At 39.0% G+C, this 18,267-nt stretch overlaps 2 protein-coding genes across 2 annotated transcripts in view; one reads left to right on the top strand and one right to left on the bottom strand.

Annotated features, from left to right (window-relative positions):
• Nucleotides 1-6,611, bottom strand: part of LOC111667134 (PR domain containing 6) — a 31,425-nt gene extending 24,814 nt beyond the window's left edge. Inside the window, exon 1 of the mRNA XM_023422728.2 lies at nt 6,483-6,611. Coding sequence (XP_023278496.2) covers nt 6,483-6,582 — 100 coding nt within the window. The 5' untranslated portion in view covers nt 6,583-6,611. The remainder of the gene's footprint in view (nt 1-6,482) is intronic.
• Nucleotides 6,612-12,487: 5,876 nt separating this feature from the next.
• LOC147818181 (GTPase IMAP family member 8-like) lies at nt 12,488-16,833 on the top strand. Its single transcript, XM_087178340.1, has 2 exons — nt 12,488-12,543; nt 13,807-16,833. Exons 1-2 carry the CDS (start codon nt 12,522-12,524, stop codon nt 16,584-16,586), a joined length of 2,802 nt encoding a protein of 933 aa, XP_087034466.1. The 5' UTR covers nt 12,488-12,521; the 3' UTR covers nt 16,587-16,833.
• Nucleotides 16,834-18,267: the final 1,434 nt, after the last annotated feature.

The raw sequence follows: 18,267 nt of genomic DNA, 5'->3' as shown, positions 1-18,267 counted from the left end.
TTTTTTTTTTTACAAATGTGGGAGAGAGGAATAAACTACCTGAAAACATCTCCCTGTATCGTAACTCACATGACCTTCTCACCTCTTATTGGCACAAACAAGGATGACTACAATGTGGGTCAGAGGAATAAGGGGTTTGACACACAGACACACAGACACACACACACACACACACACACACACACACACACTTCAGAATAAATCCAGTGCTGGTTTTGCTCTGCACAAGGGATTTGTTGAAAAGAAAAACATATCAACAGCCTTGTCTTTTAAAATTATACATTACATTTTATATAATGAAATCAATAAAATCTAAGTGGCTAAATATGAAACAGACTTTGACTCCAGAATCTCTGTTTGTGTCTTTGCTTCCTCTAAATGTCTCTGTCCTCTGTCTTCTCTTTACTGGTATGAAGTATAGTTCAGATTATGTTGCCAGAGCTCTGTCAGTAATCAATAATGAAAACGTTACCAGTGATTATAAAGTCTTATAAAATCAATAGCGGGCAATTATAATATTGGTAATAATAATATGTCAAATAAAGAAGGGATGTCAGTATGAAGTACAGTGGAGTTTACTGCAGAGGAAACTTTCTCCTCACTCTTCCTTTGCTCTCTCCTTCTTGTCCTCCTCTGAACTCTCCATCCCTCTTCCCGTTTCCTTGAACCATCTTTTCTTCCTCTCCTCTGTTGTTTACTTTCTCCCTCTTCTTTCCCATCATTCCCGTCCTCCTCTACTTCTATTATTCTCTTCCTTGTTTCCTCCTCTCCCCTCCCCCTTATCTCTCCTCTCTTTGCCTTATTTTCTTCTCCCAAATCCTCCCTTCTTTCCTCACTTCTCCTTCACTTCACAGCATTTTCTCCTGTCCTCCTCTTTATCTCATGTTGCTATTAAAACACAACTCATCTCCTCATTACTCCTCCTGCTGCCGCTGGAGAACGAGAGGCTGGAAGACAGGAGAGAAGAAAATGTGCTAAAGAAAAAGAGGAGGAAACAAGGAAGAGGGGAGAGAGATAGAGGGGAAGAAGAAGGAAGAGGAGAGAGGAGGAATATGAAGAGGAGTCCCCCCACTGTCAGTCCACATGTTGTTGTTGTTAGGCAGCGTCCGGGCTGCAGAGCGTCAAGCCGACAGGCTGTGATTGGATGGAACGTGCATGAGTAAACAACCACAGGGTGTGTGTGCTTTGATAGTGTGTTGTGTGTGTGTTTGGAGGGTGTGCATGTTTTCTTTGTTGTGTGTTGGTGTGTGGTTTGGCTCTGGAGTTTTCTCTTTTCATCTTTAATGTGTGTGTGTGTGTGTTTGAGTTCTTCTGTGAGTGTGTCAGTCAGTGCATGACAGCAAGTGTACAGGGGAATGTGTATTTACTGGAATGTGTGTGTGTGTGTGTGTGTGTGTGTGTGTGTCTCATGTAGAGGGTCTAATGACAGCTGGGTTCGGTCATGTGTGTTAAACAGTCTACTTTTAGCGTGTAGAAAACAATGGCTTTTTACGGCCATTTTCTTTCAGGATTACATGTGTAGTCAGGATAAACAGGCAAGTAACCATTGGTAGCCATGGTAACAACAACTACATGCGTGACAGGGTAACACACTAAGTGCTTCAGCCTCGGGTCGGGTTCGGCCTGAACTGCACTTCAGTCTAACTGTGTTTGTTGTGTGTAGTTTAATTCACTTAAATGAATGAACTCTTACTGTCATATGGCCGAATATATTCAGACTGATTCCAGCTCTTAATTATTTTCTGTTATTTCATTAATTCAGACTTTAATTAAATTCCTTAGTTTCATTGACTCGTGTTGAATCTAAATCTCAGTGAAACAGATGCATGTTCTTCTCTCGGGTTTGTTCTATTTGTTCCTTGTTAAATGGCTTCAGTATCTATAATTGTTATTAATTAATACTATTTGTTTCTGTTTTTAAAAGATAATCACTGACTATGGTTTTAATACAAAACCATTCTCGACCTCATTGTCAAACACTTCATACATACACAAGCCTTGTCTTTAATTAATGAGGCTAAATTTAGGATTTTGATCACAGGAATACTTTTAAAATCACAGCTCAGGGACGTTGAGGATTTTGTGTCCATTAAATGCTGCAGTTGTTTTTGACCCCAATGAAAAGCTCTAAATTTTACCTTAGTAACAGACCTGACAGAATTGCCTTTGAATGTTCATTGGTGAATTTAAGTGGGACATCTGTTGATCACCTGCATTGCTCAGAAAGTTGCTGGTTGCCCTGTTGCCTCTGACTATGTGGTTTCTGCTTCAGGTCTCTGGGTTTATAGTCAGCTGCTTTTTGGCAGGACACTGAACCCAACACTGGTCCAGTGGAGACAGTAAATGCAACCTTGTATATTTGACAAAACAAACAGTGAACTAACGGATTCAGTGGATGGCAGATTTACTGACATACCCAATTTTGTAGGATTACTTCTTAAATTGTCACAAAAATGTTTTTCATTTTCATGCAGCAGGTTTTGGATTTGCAAGATTCATTGATAAACACACTTTGTGGATTGTAACGGCTTCAGTTTCCTCCGCTGACAGTCGCACACTGCAGTACAGAGCTACTGTGGCTGTACTGGTCAGCTCCCAGTACACTGTAAATGTGCTCAGCCAGTATTCTCTGCACTAATAAAGGTCAAAGCTTTAAATGTCTGTTCCGCTGAGGACACAGAGTCACAGTCCTGCTGTCTCCAGTGCAGAGTTTTGACATTACTCTCATCCTTTGTGGGCACAATCAGCAGATAACGATGACGTGGAAAAACCCAAAATGCAGTTAGTAGTTAAATGTCTTTAATTTGGAGCAGAGCTGCCGTCCTCCGGTTTGTACAAAAGAAGCATAATCTAATTTCTCTTCATTTGGATGTGAACAAACTTCTTTCACTGCAGGGTGGAACAAAAGCAAATCCCCCTGCCAGTGTGTGTGCTGGTGCACAACGTATATGTGTGTGTGAATGTGTGTGTTATGTTCGTCTGTGCTGTTGAGGTCCAAATGTCTTCACAAGGACAGAGACGATGTCTAAAGCTGAGGACATTCTGGAAATGTTTATTCTTTGTGTTTTTGTTGCAGTTGAAGTGCAGGACTCGGGTCTGTGTGTGTCCCGTAATAAACCCGACCTACATGAAGGTTATGATGTTTAGTTTCTGTTCCAACTGTTTTCAAGAGGTCTTGATATTTAGTCCAGCCCATTAATATCAGTGAAGGCTAGCTAAATAACAGAGACGCCTCTATATAATGTAATACAGTTCAACAGCACAAACTGATCACAAAGTGGAATCAACACATAGTAAAACTGCACATTATACCCTTCATGATTCATTGCAGGACTGTTGGGTCAGTATCTATTAGCCTTTAGCAAGGTGTTCCTAATAAACTGGCAACTGAGTGTCTGTCACTTTGGCTGGATGAAAGCAGGGAAATTGAATCTTTTGATGTCTAAAAATGTGGTTTTGTTTGCTAGTTTAAAGTCAGTAATGTGTAACACTGAAGGGATGCTCCCTGTTTATAAAGAAAGTGAAGGTGGAAGAAATAAGATGATGATTATCTGACACTCACTGTGCTCTGAGTTAATGATTGAAGTTTGTCACATTTTTAATCTACAGGCCATGTGATATAAAACAATTATATCATTTGGGACATTTAAATATTCTCAGTTTGTCAAATTGTCTGTGACACAAAACCGGACTATTGTCTTAAGTTTCAGCGCTCACCCCACAGGAAAGGAAACACTGTGAGGAATCATTGAACTAAACGACAGTTTGTGAGTTTGACTTCTGAAGCTTCGTTTTAACTTCACCTTCTGGATTTTTCTGCTGCATTAATAAAACTGAGGGTGACGGAAATTCGTTTTACATAAGTATCCTGTCATGAAATGAGGCGATGAAGAAGTGGAGACTTTGACCAACAAGTGGCACAAGAAGCAAAGTCTGTAAGATTTATCCTGCGAGGACCATGAACGTGTGAGCCAGATTCCATGTTTCTATGTTTGACAGACATGAGCATCACTAATGTGGTTAAAACAAATTCTATATTCAATTTTTGTTGAAAGCAGGTTTTATATGTATGGGCAAAACAGGTCCTTCGTAAACAAAGAGTGTGTGCAGAGTCTGCCACAGTCCTGTCACTTTGAACAATGTCATGTAAAAGAGTTGTTCCATCTGTAAAACAAACCAGTTTGTGGCCAAACGTCTCTAATTTGCAATCAGCACGATCTCATTTCACTGCGACTCTGTGAAAGACGAGCTCCTAATTCAATTCCTTTCAATTTAGATTCCACAGATTAAAACTCCTTCATGTTTTGTTTTTTTTTTCTCCATAATTGTGTAAGAAAAAATATGTCAAAGTTTGTTTTTTCTCCCTGCAGCGAGTTTCTCTGTCAAATCCACAGAAAAATGGTTTGAAAGGAAAATATATAAACAGGCTGACTGAGCAGAAAACTGGAAGAGATGTAAACAAAAATAAATTGGTGGCAGAAAAAGAGAGGCTGGATAGAGAAGAGAGAGAGGGAGGAGAAAAGAAAGAGGAGAACAGAGAAAGAAAGTGGCAGAGACAGAAATGACGGATAAAAACTGAGTAATACAGGAATAAAGATGCAACAAAACTCTACTTTTATTAAATATAATTATTCCATGTTCCATATTTTTAATGAGAACTGTGTGACTGTTTGTCACTTAAACATTTAAACATTTAAAGCAGCTGAAATCAGGGAAATGTCGACTTGGTGTCATGTTTTTCTGCTTTGGAAGAGCTTAAATCTGATTAGAGCAAAGTGAGTTTTATAAAATAAACTTTTTTTTTTTACTTCACGGTTGAATGTAACGGGGAGGATGATGAGTTTAGTCACTGTTTCAACAGGAGCTTTCTTTAACTCTCACCAGAAAAGAACCACGTTGGCAAAAATATAAGACGATATTTGTTTCTGTTGATTACGTTTGAAAAAGTATCAAAGGGTCAATTTATTTCTGCTCATCAGATTTGCTTTTGAATGGAGAGAGTACCAGAGCAACAGAGAGTGTTGCATTATGGGTTGTTTGTAGCCTTAATGTTGCTGGAGTAGAGGGTGTTTTCAAGTTATTTTATAGCGAGTCAGTCAGGCCTTTAAGCGTTTCCTCAGTCCTCTTTAACCTACAGGAGTTTCTGAAGGCCGGTGTTACCACAAAGGAAATAAATGAACGACGAATGAGGACGAGTTCACAGCGTTTCCTGACGACGTCACTGCAGAAATTAATCAGGTAGAAAAATCTGTCAAACAGCCGAGAATCACAGCTGATGAGCTCAGGAAGATGAAGTCTGAAAAATAGTGTCAGAGAAACTGACTGACACTTCAACAGTCTGACAGGAGAGAGTGAGAGTCTGTGATTGACAAGATACACTAATGTGGGTTTTATGCATTACTGTATTTCATGTTCCACTCATATGAGAGAAAAGGCTTCAGTGACTCTTCTGCTTGTCTTCGTATTTCCTACCCTCAAGAAGTCGTTTTCTGAAAAGCTCATGTTGGAAAAGGAGGGGTCATCTTATAATCAGTGTCGTCCTATAGTCAGGACAATAGGGCGATACATTTATTCAAAGTGAATCATTTGATTTTGCAACATAGCCTGAAAATTGTCAACCCAAACAAGAACCATGTGGACGTCCAATTTAAAACATGAACATCACTAAATTAGAACCAGCAGGTTTTTATAAATCAGTTGAAGTATGTCGACATACGAAGGACAATCCTGGATGTGTATATTTTTGTTTACAGGAGAAGAAGAAGATGAGAAGTTTCAGTGGAAAAACATCTTTTCTTAAATGAAAGAAAAGAGAAGAGGAGAAAGAGGGAGATGGGATAGAGTGTCATCACTAGGCCACAGCGTGCCCACATCTTAGCAAATAAAGACTTCTTCCCGCTTTGTTTTGGCTGGCTCAGCTGGTCGGACATAAATCAGACGGCAGCAGGTTTGTAAGAAACCTGCGTTCGCTGCCTTGTTTTTGTGGCGGGCCGTAGGCTCTCTTCCAGTCACACAGTTTAAATACTGTCGGTAATAAAATTAAAAAGACATCCAAAGAAAACTGCTGTTTTTTTTCCGCAGACAAACCAGAATCAGAGCAGAGAGATGACTTGTGTTTGGAGCATTTAGACGTTAAGAGTCACATTTAGAGACATTCAGCTGATGGTTTTATCAGTGTTCAGTGTTGATTTAACACAGGGCAGCTGAGGTAACTGAACCTCTCCCCTTTCAGTTAGACGACGATCTTTGCATCACTTTAAACACCTTTTCCTGACTATTCAACTAGTGCACATCTTTCACTTCCTCACTTCATCACCTGTTCTGCAAAATGAACTTATGACCTGTCGGAATTTTAGATGAAAATATTTTATGTTACATCAGTAAATGTCTTGTTTTTTTGTTTCTAGATCTGCCGTTGTGAAACACACGGGGAAAAATCCAACGAGAAAAGTAAGTAAGAGAGGTCATCAGTGTTTGCTCACAGTTTTCGTCCTGGGCGATGCACTGCAGCGGGATGCCGAAGAAGGAAGTGTAGGAGTCGTTGTACCAAACCAGCAGCTCCGTTCCTCTGGGGATATCCATGCACGCTCTGTAGAAGATACAGGACCTGCAATAAAACACAGACACAAACGTTTAATTTGAAAAGTGACATACAAATAAGATTTTTTACGACTGTTGTCATCTTTTTGAAATCATGGCGAAAATATATTCTGACAATATCTGAATAGGAAAAAAAAAAATGCTGTGAAGATGCGGAACAGGATTCATGGGGATCTAGTTTAGAGTCTGAATGTGTTGTTCAAGTCAAGCTAAAGAAATCAAGAAAATAAACATAGAAAAATAATAATTTAAAAAAAAAAGAGAAGACAATGCTTCCTTAGCTAATTAAAAGCAAACAAAGTTTCTTTGCCTGTCTGTCTGTCTGTCAGAGAAAAATGTGAGTAACCTCTTCCTAACACTGACAGCTGATCTGTGGTTATGTCATGGATTTGAACTTGATGATGCCAAAAACCAATTGGAGATCACAAGAAGATTAAAAGGACAGAAGAACAGAGAAAAACATTATAGTTACAACATTTCTTTTGTTTTTTGTTTCCAGACCTGCTCCAGATCTTTGCTTTTTCATTGTGAAATAATTTACTTTTCAAGCCTGAAGAATATTGAAATTAAACACCAAACAAAAAACATCTGTCTTCTTTGAACTGGTCACAACTGCCAACAAAGGGTTACAAGTTGCAAAAGATGAAGCAGTTTCATCATTTTCTTTCCTACAAAACGACTTGTTGACCTTCTGGTGGTGCTACACGAGAGGTAAAAGTAGATGTTTGGACTCACTTGATCTGTCAGTCGGACATTATCATCATCTCTCAGCGCTGCCTCTGACGGGGCAAAGACAAACTGCTGACTAACGGTGCTGGATACGGGACAGCGTGACTCTGTCCAGGTCTGATTTTGGAAATGCCTCCCATCTGATAACAGCTTGATTTCACATCTGACCAAACCCAAATGATTTATGGGAAATATCTGGTGTCTCTCACCCTCTTCGGACCCAATTAATGACCGTGATGTTGTTCAACCACGCAGCCAGTGAGCTGACAGTTCCCGGGTCACACCACCGCTAAAACAACACCTCGTCAACCCAAAAACATCATTCTAACAACATGAGCAACCTCCACGTTCAAAACCACATTTTCATATCCAGCCCAAACTATTTTAAAACACTTTCCCACATTTTTTGCTCCCTCTGGTGCAGCGGGGTGTCAGACAGACCAGATCATAATTGAAAGGTCGCAGGTTCAACTCTCACACGACTCCCATGCCAAAGTGCCTTGGAGCCAGAAAACAAATCGCTCTTTACAAACAGCTTGAGACAACCACTTAAAGTGAAAAGAGATGATATTTAATGGAAACCATTAACTGCTTTTCACTGTCCAGATGATTCAAAGCACACTGAATTTCCCCATGAGGGAAATGTTCAACTGATGAAGTTTGACTCGACTTCATCAAAACGACTCTTGATTCAATCAAAAGTCCCATTGAACCTTCACACTGTTCAACTGTGTCCATGTTCCACGACAGCGAGCCTCTGCTCAGCTGAGAAATGCACAAACATGAAGAACCAGACTACAACTGGATTCAGGAACAATAATTCCAATTAATCATGATTTTAATTTGAATATTGATTCTTAAAATCCGAAGGTTGGTCTTTGTGTTTTTACCTTTTCTCAGTAAACATGTGCAGTGTTAAGTGTTGGGAGTGACATCTGTGAGAAAAGACTGCGCACTGATCTGAGCTCTCGGTGTGTGTTTGTGTGTTCGAGATATTATCTCCGGGTGTGAGATGTGAGGCCATGGAAGTCGACTGAGGTGTGTGAGGATTTTACGTTATTCAGTCTGTCCCTGCTGGTGTTTTGGTAATCACACATGCATTTACGTACCGACTTGAATCTTGTTTGAGTAAAAGTTTCACACAGAAGAAAAATTCAGGCTCAACATCACACGTAGTTATTGAAGCTGTTGAAAACAGGAAGAGAGCGAGTATCTCTCCCCGTGAATCTCTGTCCGTCTTCATTAAACTGTCAAACCTCTGGTTCGTCTAAATATTATCTTGTGTAACCAAAGCTTCAAGAGCAGATCAGAGCTGATATCCATTCCTAAACCATAGTGGTGGTTTTAACATGTTACCCCATTATCTAAAAAACATGTTTATGCTCCTGCCGATCATTTTCTAAATCAGAAGATCATTTTTAGTGTTTTCTTCAAAGTAGGTGTTGGTTCATTTGGTTTATATGAAAGACTTAAATAATCCATCACCGTCACAATTTAGACAATTTTTTCTGTCAAAGTGATTCTCAAGGGAAGAGGGAGATAAACAGAGAGAATGAGACTTTGAGGAGCAGACAAATAATTAAAGGAGAAAAAGATAAATAGACTACAAAATAGAGAAGACAAAAAAAAAGGGAGGAGGAGGAGGATGATGGGAACTCTCAGTTGCATGACTTGATGCTTATTTAATGAAGTGAGGACACACCAAACTAAAATACCAAGGAGGAGGAAATGAAAGAAAGACTGAAAGGGAAACAAAGAAATAGAAGAGGAAAAGAGAAATACAGAGAGACTGAAAGGGAGAGGATTATTTATGCATTTCTGCAGGAGAAAATTTAACAGCTGTCACCGACAGGGGGAGGTCGAAATAACAGAAACACCTTTCAACCCTTTAGAGTTTTCCCAGTCTCATGAAGTTTGTTTTTTTGTTCAGGCTGTTCGAATGTGCTGATCCATCTTGATGAGCAGAAAACTGATGTTTACAGTAGAGACTTCTGGGATATCACTTTTACTATAAACAGTGGCAAAACAAACCGATGATGACAATACTGCTAATGACCTCTATTATTCTTATAGTAAAACTGCAGTAGTAGAAGCGCCCGACAGCTGTTAATGTGCACAGAGCACAATAGTTAACTTTTGGCCTTTTAAAAATCAACTTTGTCCTTTAACAGCCACAAGAAATCATACACATGAAAACATGAACAGATTTCCGCTTCAACTGTCCTAAAGTTTAAGAACAAACCTGCTCATATTTATGGTGGTTTTGGGTGTATTCTATATTAATTCTATATTAATTCTATATTAACGCGGCGTATAAAACCAAAGGGAAACATGGTGTGAATTAATTTCACACTTCAGCATTAAAAGTAGTATATCAGGGAAGTTTGCTGAAAATGAGGATTTATACAGTGTTAGTTTTGGCCACAATAATCGAAGTGTGAACTGTTCTGTGGAATCATTTGTTTTTCCCTGTTGATAAAAGTGAGTGAAAGAACTGGAACGATGAGAAATATTTGAGGGAGCAGGTAGTTCAGCCAGACAAGTCGAACTGAGCCTGCTGAGGATCTGTGTTCAAGTGTGTGTGTGTGTTTCATTAATTCTTTCCACACTGGGGGAGGGGCGGGGTGGTGCCGGACCCATGTGAAAACACAGCCAGGAGGGACCGGGCTATAAATCAAACATACCCGATGACCTCCCAGGATAAAAAGAGAGCGCGGCCTACAAACATTCAGCGGCTTGTGTGTATTTAAAACAAATGTATGTGTTTAATACATACATGCTGCTACATGAAGGCGGGGCTGTGTTATAAATCAAACACATCCCACAGGCTCTCAGGTATGAAAAATAAAGACCCCTGGTGTTGTGCCGCAGCGTGGTTGAGTTTAAAATCGTTCTTCTGGCAGCGCAGCGGGACGCAGTATCGTCAGCTCTCTGATCTCTCTTCTGTTTTCTGTTTTCATACAAAGCAAAACTCGCTTTATAATCAGCTTTTAAATAGTAACATTCATACGAACAGTGTGAGGTTATAAATCACAAAACCCAAATACCTTACAGAGTGTAATAATGTGTCTACATGTGTATAAACATGTTTATATAAAAAATTCATGCTGACAAAGCGTCACAAAGCCAGTCCACAATCCCAGTGCGGCCGGGCCAACGCTGCGGCCATTTTCTGAGGTTTGTACAGTCTGCGACCAAAAAGACTTTACAGGCCATTAGATCATCCTTTAACAAGTCTGAGCTGCAAAATCCAGCAACAGCCAGTAATTTAAACGTTTATCAAAGTCAGTCACAGAGGAAAGAAAACATCTCAGTCTGTTCTTCGGTGTTTCGAACTTTGAAGAAAAAGCCAAAAGACTGATTTCTAGACCAATGGAGAAGAAATAAACCTGTATGCAATGCAGCTACAGAGAGTCTGAAGAAAGGGCTGTCACTTCTTTAAACAGGAAACTTGCTCTCATGAAGTCATTATCTGTATTAAAGGAAGCTGATGTCCAGAAGTGCAGCGTCATTATTCTACTCTTAAGACTAAAGGCTGATAAGTTGCACTTTAACTGATGACGTTATATTAAGGTGACTGTTTGTGGAAGGGGATTTTTTCTTTGAAAATATTTATGTCCATCAACAGGGAAACTGTTGATGGACATAAATATTCAAGCAGCTGTTAATCATTGAATGTTTACACGTTACACTGTTTCGATAGATTGTCTGTGGCCACTGTATTTCCTGGTGTGGACGGGTTTTACCGGTTTTCCTGAGCGTTTGATGGGAAATCACATGCACTCACACACCTGTTACCATCTTTAAGGGGAATCTCAAACTGCAAACTGCAAGTTGTTTTTCAATAATCAGATTCCAATGGAGTGTCCTCACGTTCAAGGTCATGTCTCTCACATGAGTCCCATTTCCCTGATGGAAATATAGCAAAACCCAAGGTCTTACCCAGCAGTTACTACTGTTATAATATAGATGTACTTGTTCACTCAATATAAAACTGTTCCTGATGTCAATTGACCTGTTAACGTCAAGTGGCCGTTAGAGGTTTGGGGGTGTCTGATGGCCTACCGAAGAACCACAACATCCACGTTTCGATGCCCAGCTGGGTGATATGTGTGTCATCTCATAACCCTCTCTCTCTCTGCCCTTGTTTCCTGTCTCTCTATAGACTATCTACTATCAAATAAAGGCATTAAAGAATTAAGGTGCTGCAGAGTGAAGTTTTAGTTGAGATTGTTCTTTTTCCATATTTAAGACAAAACCTGCAACAGTTGACCCGGGACTCTGAATCATCTAGTGATCTATCTTAACTGGCTTTAGCTGAGCCTAAAGTATGTTAGCCGATTAGTTTGGCAAATATAATTACACCAGCATCATATTTGTGGAATGACAACAATTACTATTGTTACAAAGAGCCAGTAATAGCCCAACCCATACCTCATAATAATACACAGCACTGCTTTTAAAAGACAGTCTTGGATGAGTTGACTTTATTTTGGAGTTGGGATTTAATTTCTGTCCTCTGCGATACAGTGATGCAGTAAAAATCTTATCTGGTGAGTAGATTTAATAACAATAACAAGAGACACATCAAATAATCAAGGAGAGGTGTTATAATAATAATATGTTGAATATGAAGCCTACACCTTAATCTGATTAATTACAGCAGTTTGTTGATATTCCACAGGTACTTTATTGTCTAATTTGTGTATTAAAGGGGAAATACTTTTCATATACACATATTCATATACATTTACAGTTACGTTGGGCAACTAAATCAGTCATATTTCTGTATATTAATCTCTGACACTACACCATAAATATATATTATTTTCCCTTTTTATGTTACAATACTTTTCAAGACATTTGACAACACATGTAACATATTAAAGGGGGAAAACACATTATTCACTGTCTATCTAAACTATAATTTAAGTTTTATTGAGTCAATATTTTTGATATTTTAAAACTGTTATGCCAAGTGGTTTCATATCCTGTTAAAACTGAATACTGCCCGCAAGTTTGTGAATTATCCAGAGTGACCAGGACATTGTTTCTGAAAGTGATTTCTTAAGTGTTTGAAATGTGAGATTTATGTACTTTACTTTTTTGGTTTACGTATCATCATTTTGCCTTTTTTTACTTAAACCCAACAGACACCTTCTACAACATCTCAAGTGGAATTTCTGCCAGACATGATGACGACATCTGCATCCAGTAAGTCCAGTATGACTCCCCATCACAGTACTGGTGTGTGAGTGAGAAGGAAGACTTTACCGAAACTCAGTCGCAGAGCAGAAATTAGGTCACAGGCACTGGGCCAAACCTCACATAAGACAGCTGCAGGCTTAGAGAATGATTGACAAGTTGACCATTAGGTGACGCCAATGTTGTCCAACCTTAAATTTACTATGTATAGCATTTGATGTGATCACAGCATCTTCCATATTATTCTGATTCTTGTAGAAGAATGTGCCACCCTGAGCCCATTCATCTCTGTGTCCCTGGGTTGAATCTGTGTGGGAAAGGGGATGTAGAAGCATTGCATCGCATCACATCACGTTGAAATCCTTCACATAGTTTTGTCATGTCCATTTTTTTTTGTTTTGTTAGGTCTGTCTAACATTGCTTTCTCTGGTAATGCAAGAATAAGTAAGGATAAAACTGATGTTACTGTGAATCTAATCTTATCTAATGGATTTCTAAATTGTCTTATCTTCACTAATGAACCACTTTATGATGTTTGAAGTCTAAATACAATCAGCAGAAGTAAAAAGCTAAAATAAGGCTATAAACAAACTACACCACATGACTTCAACGTCACCACCAAACTTCAACTTGTAGTTGATTTAGCTCTGACTTCTTCTACAAAAGCCCTTCCTCTTACAAAGTTAGTAACAGTTTGTTTACGCACAATAAGGTTGTAAAGGTGGAGTGGTGAGTAGATTGGTTTGCATGTTCAACATAATGACGTTTAACGTCCCCGACAACCTCTGTAGTCTCATTTAGACACTTGTTAGCAACTGGCCTTTTTTAAGAAACATAAAAGTGGTATGCCGTCCTTTATGTGGTAGAATAAAAAATGAACATTTCTTCAGTGTTAGTGTGTTAACCACCTGAATTCAGCCAACTAACCCAAAACCAATGGACATAAACTCAGAGACTTTGGGCCAAGGAACTGGAAGTGCTAAAATGCTAAAAAGCGAACTAATTTCTGGGTTTTAGGACTCTGCACTCTGTACGCACCTTTTGTTTTTATCACAAATTGACATAGGTGGTAAACAGAAGAATCTCTACTTAGGGCAAAATTGGCAGCAGTATTCATGCAACACTTGCATGTTCCTCTATCCACTTAATAAGAAGAAACCTCTCTTTAAACCTGATGAAAAATCAATGCATGAATGAAAGAGAAAAAGAAGAAGATGACAATTGGAATTATTGAAATGTGTAATGATTTTGTTTTGTGTTATTGTTTTACAGCCTATGAACTCAGGATTGTGATAGTCGGGAAAAGCCAGAATGAAAAGGCAACACTATGCAACTTCATTACTGGGAAAAACGATTTCCCTTGTACAAAACCATCCAAGCAATCTGAGTATATACGTGGAGAGTGGAAGAAGAGACCTTTCACATTACTGAAAACGGCAGACATCTTCAGTTTGTCTGTGGAAAGAGTAAGACACGACATGAAGAAGTGTGTGGCTCAATGTCCCCCTGGACCAAATCTTCTGCTGCTGTTAGTGAACCCTTCTGATTTCACTGAACATGACAGACAAAAAATTATGTCCATCATGAGATTCTTTGGACAATATGTTTTTCAATACTCAATGATCATTGTAGCACAAAATGCTAGGGTAGAGAATTCCTCAGTAGATCAACTCATCCAAGACTGCAGACAAAGACACCACAGAATCAGTTTGGAAGAAAATACTTTTCTTGATCTTCAAGAACTGATGGGAAAAATGGACGACATAGTGAGTGACAACAGGGGACGATATTTAACCTTTACTGAAGAGACTGATTGCATGGAAGCATCTGAATGTGCTAAACTGCCTCTGAACCTGGTGTTGTGTGGGAGACATGGAGCGTTGAAGACTTCAGCAGCCAACGCAATTCTGGGAGAAAGAAAGTTTGGTCCACCTGCCAAGTCACAGTGTGTTAAACATCAGGGAGAGCAGTGCGGACATCAGGTTACCATAGTGGAGCTTCCTGCCTTGTATGGAAAACCTCAGGAGACAGTAAGGAACGAATCATTCAAATGTATCACCCTCAATGAACCAGAGGGCGTCCATGCCTTCATCCTGGTCCTACCTCTGGATTCTCCCACTGATGAAGACAAGAGAGAGTTCGAGACCATCCAGAACACATTCAGCTGTCGAGTCAATGACTTCACCATGATTCTGTTCACTGTGGAGGCAAATCCCAACTTTCCAGCAACTGTGAGGTTTCTACACGAAGACAGAGACATCCAGCAGCTGATTCAGAGCTGTGGAGGAAGATGTAACGTCTTCAACATGAGGGACAAGCTGCAGGTCTCTGTGGTGTTGAATGCTGTAGAAAATATAAGTGTTGCGGGATCCAGAGGCTTCACAAAGGCAATGACTGCAAAGCCTCGGATTAATCAGCTTACCAGACATGCATCGTTATTAAAGCCGACAGGTAATAAATATCAGAGTAGAGAGTTGCGCGTGGAGCAGAAGAGAGAGCCTCTCAGGATGGTGCTGATTGGGAAGACTGGCTGTGGAAAGAGTGCAACTGCAAATACCATTTTGGGCAATGAATGTTTTCGTTCTAAGGCTTCTCAAAAGTCAGTGACCAAGCTTTGCCAGAAAGAAGAGGGAGAGATTAATGGACGGCCTGTTGTTGTGGTCGACACCCCTGGCTTGTTCGACACGGCTCTGTCCAATGATGAGGTTGGACAGGAGCTTGTGAAATGTGTCAGCTTGTTGGCTCCTGGACCTCATGTGTTCTTACTAGTGCTGCAGATCGGCCGCTTTACACAGGAGGAAAAAGAAACTGTGGAACTGATCAAGAAGTTTTTTGGCAACAAGTCAGAAGACTTCATCATTCTTATATTCACCAGAGGAGATGATCTTAAAAATCAAACAATTGAGAGTTACATTGAAGAAGACTGTGAAGACTATGTCAAAACTCTGACCAGTGAATGTGGAGGAAGATACCAGGTCTTCAATAACAATGATCAGAGGAATCGTTCTCAAGTCAACCACCTGTTGACCAAGATTGAGGCAATGGTGAGGAAAAATGGCAGTGGCCACTACAACTCAGAGATGTTCCAAGAGGCAGAAGCAGCCATACAAAAGAAGATGAAGAGGATACTGAAGGAGAAGGAAGAGGAGGTACAGAGACAGAAGATGTCTCTTGTAAGACAAATCAAAGAAGAAATGTGGGAAAAGAGGAAAAAAATCGAACAAGAAAGAGATAAAATACTTAGAGAAAAGGAGGAATTCATTCGCAAAGAGCAGATGAAGAGGAAAATGGCAAATGAAAAAAGAGCAGAGGAGCAAAGAGAGAGGAAAAGGCAAGAGGAAATTCAGAGACGCCAATGGGAACAAAAAGATCTGGATTTGGAGAAGGAAATTAATTCTCATTCAGAAAAAAACACACCTGCTGTTAGAAAGTTGATTCAAAACAGAGCAGAAATACGAAAGAAACAAAAGACTTGGTCCAAAGAACAGAAAGAGAGGTGTGAGAAAAAACTTCAAGAAGATCAACGGAGAAAAGAAGAGGAGCAAGCACAACTGAGAAAGCTCAGGGAAGAATATGAGCAGGAGAAGAAACAAAATGAACATAGAAGAAAAGTGGAGGATGAAAGACAATCTAAAGAATTACAAGAAAACTTTCAGAAGAAAGTGGAGGACATGAATAAGAGAAACGAAGAGGAGGCCAGAAAGCAAGCTGAAGAGTACAATGAATTCAAAGAGAGATATACCGCAGGCTTTGCAGCTCTGGTGGAAAAGCATGAGAAGGAAATGGAGGACATGAAGCTGAAGCAACAAGAAAACAAGGACTTCATGATTAAGCAGCTGAACATGAACAAAGCGTTTAAGAAGGACTTTGACAGACTGAAGAAAAGACAAGAACAAGAGATGAACGACCTGAAACAATCGCACTGTTTCCTCAATAATGAAACTCTGAACACAGAAATCCATGAGCTGAAGAAAATGCATGAGGATGAAATAAATGACTGGATACAGGATCATGCGAAGAAATCCACAGGCAACTCTTGTATGATTTTGTGAGATATGTTGATTGTTTCCAACAGCGACAGTTTCAGCGGCAAAACTGTGAGCGTTTGGTTTAGTGGACTTAAAATATCAAGTGAGATTAAATTGTATTATTCCTGCTAAATTAGTGTTAATAGCGTAAATATATCATGTATCACCTGATGACAAAAACAGATCAATTCATTCATTTTGGTTTTCCAAGAAATGTAAATTTTTTCATCTATATTCATTATAACAGTTTATTATTAAATTTAACTAAACATCCAGGTTCACACTATAAATATCTTTTTTATTGTTTAAGATGTGTTTATAATTAAAGTGAAATGTTAATACTGGATCTGTCATTTGTTCTCCTGTGCATATTAAAACATGTCCTCTTGTTTCTAAACACACTTCATCATTTTAAAAATGCATATAGATGAATAAAGTGTTAAAACTGTTTCATTTTGGTGAAACATTTTTTCCTTGTAGAGCTGATATATGAAAACTGATAAGCATGTTTTACTGTGTTCACAGTAGTTACAAGGGTGGCCATACTGAAACATACATTCTATTTTAAAAAGGTAACTGACCTGTATGGTGGCTTATATTATAGTTTGAAAAAAAGTATAGAATTAGACCTACAGTATAAAAGACTTGACTGTTTAGAGAAGGGAGGCATATTCTTCAAAAATATAGTGAACTATTGCAGGAAATAAAAATGCTTCTCATCAACACACCTAGACTTTGTGTGGTCCTGCTGGTTCTACAGCCTTAAGATTTCACTACACAACACAAACTGAAACTCTGCAGAATCCTAGAGTACCTCGGTGAGCAATCATTTCATCATTCACTGACAGCAACACAGACACAGCAGAAAGTTTGTGTACGAAAAGTGTATTTTTGCTGTAAAAATACCACAAAAACTGGGTAATCCTTTGTTAAACAGATTCCATATTTTCCAGCAAATTTTCTGGGAACTTTCTTCCTCCTAAGAATTAGCTGGTATTTAGCTGTAATTTAACAGCTGGATAGATATTGACGTCTGTTTATAAACCAACTTTCACTTATCTACTACATATTTCCTTTCCAATGACCACCAAAGTGAATAGGCCTTTCTTGAGAATTTCTAAGTACTTTATAGCTAAATACGGGCCAGGAAGAAAGTTTCTAGGACTTTAGCTGGAGAATACAGTACCTGTTAAATAAGGCATTACCAAAATCTCTTATATTATATCCCGGGATCAAATTCTACTATTCTGCTCTTTTTTGCCATCTCCACCCTGGTCAACAACAAGCTCACAACGCAAGACAAGCAGCAGTTTTATATAAATTACGGTTGTGTGGTTTTCATCTGTGCATTTTTAAAGTTTGAAATATTAGTTATGTCCTTATGTCCATTTAAAGACTTGAGTTTATCCTTGGAAGGTGTTTTTAGCTGCAGTTACTTCTCAATATGATGATAACTTATGTCTTGTTCAAGTGTCAGATTTCATTATAATGGTTCATCCTCTTTTTGTGTGGCCTGAATGTCTGAAAATCTGTGGATAAGTTTCATCTGTTCGGTTCTTTAACAACAACACTGTGACTGCTGTAGACTTTGCTGTTGGAGAACCCAACCTTTAGTCTCCTATCCTAGGTATAAGGATTGTTAAGTGATGAGTCAGTCAGTTAACCTCGACAGTTTCATTGTTGTTAAACCGGTACAAAGCACCGC

The sequence above is a fragment of the Seriola lalandi genome, unplaced genomic scaffold (genome assembly GCF_002814215.2).
Source record: "Seriola lalandi dorsalis isolate HSWRI2012SDOR001 ecotype SW California unplaced genomic scaffold, Sedor1 jcf7180002054684, whole genome shotgun sequence".
Taxonomy (NCBI): Eukaryota; Metazoa; Chordata; class Actinopteri; order Carangiformes; family Carangidae; genus Seriola; species Seriola lalandi.
This window is presented reverse-complemented; position numbering and strand designations above follow the sequence as displayed.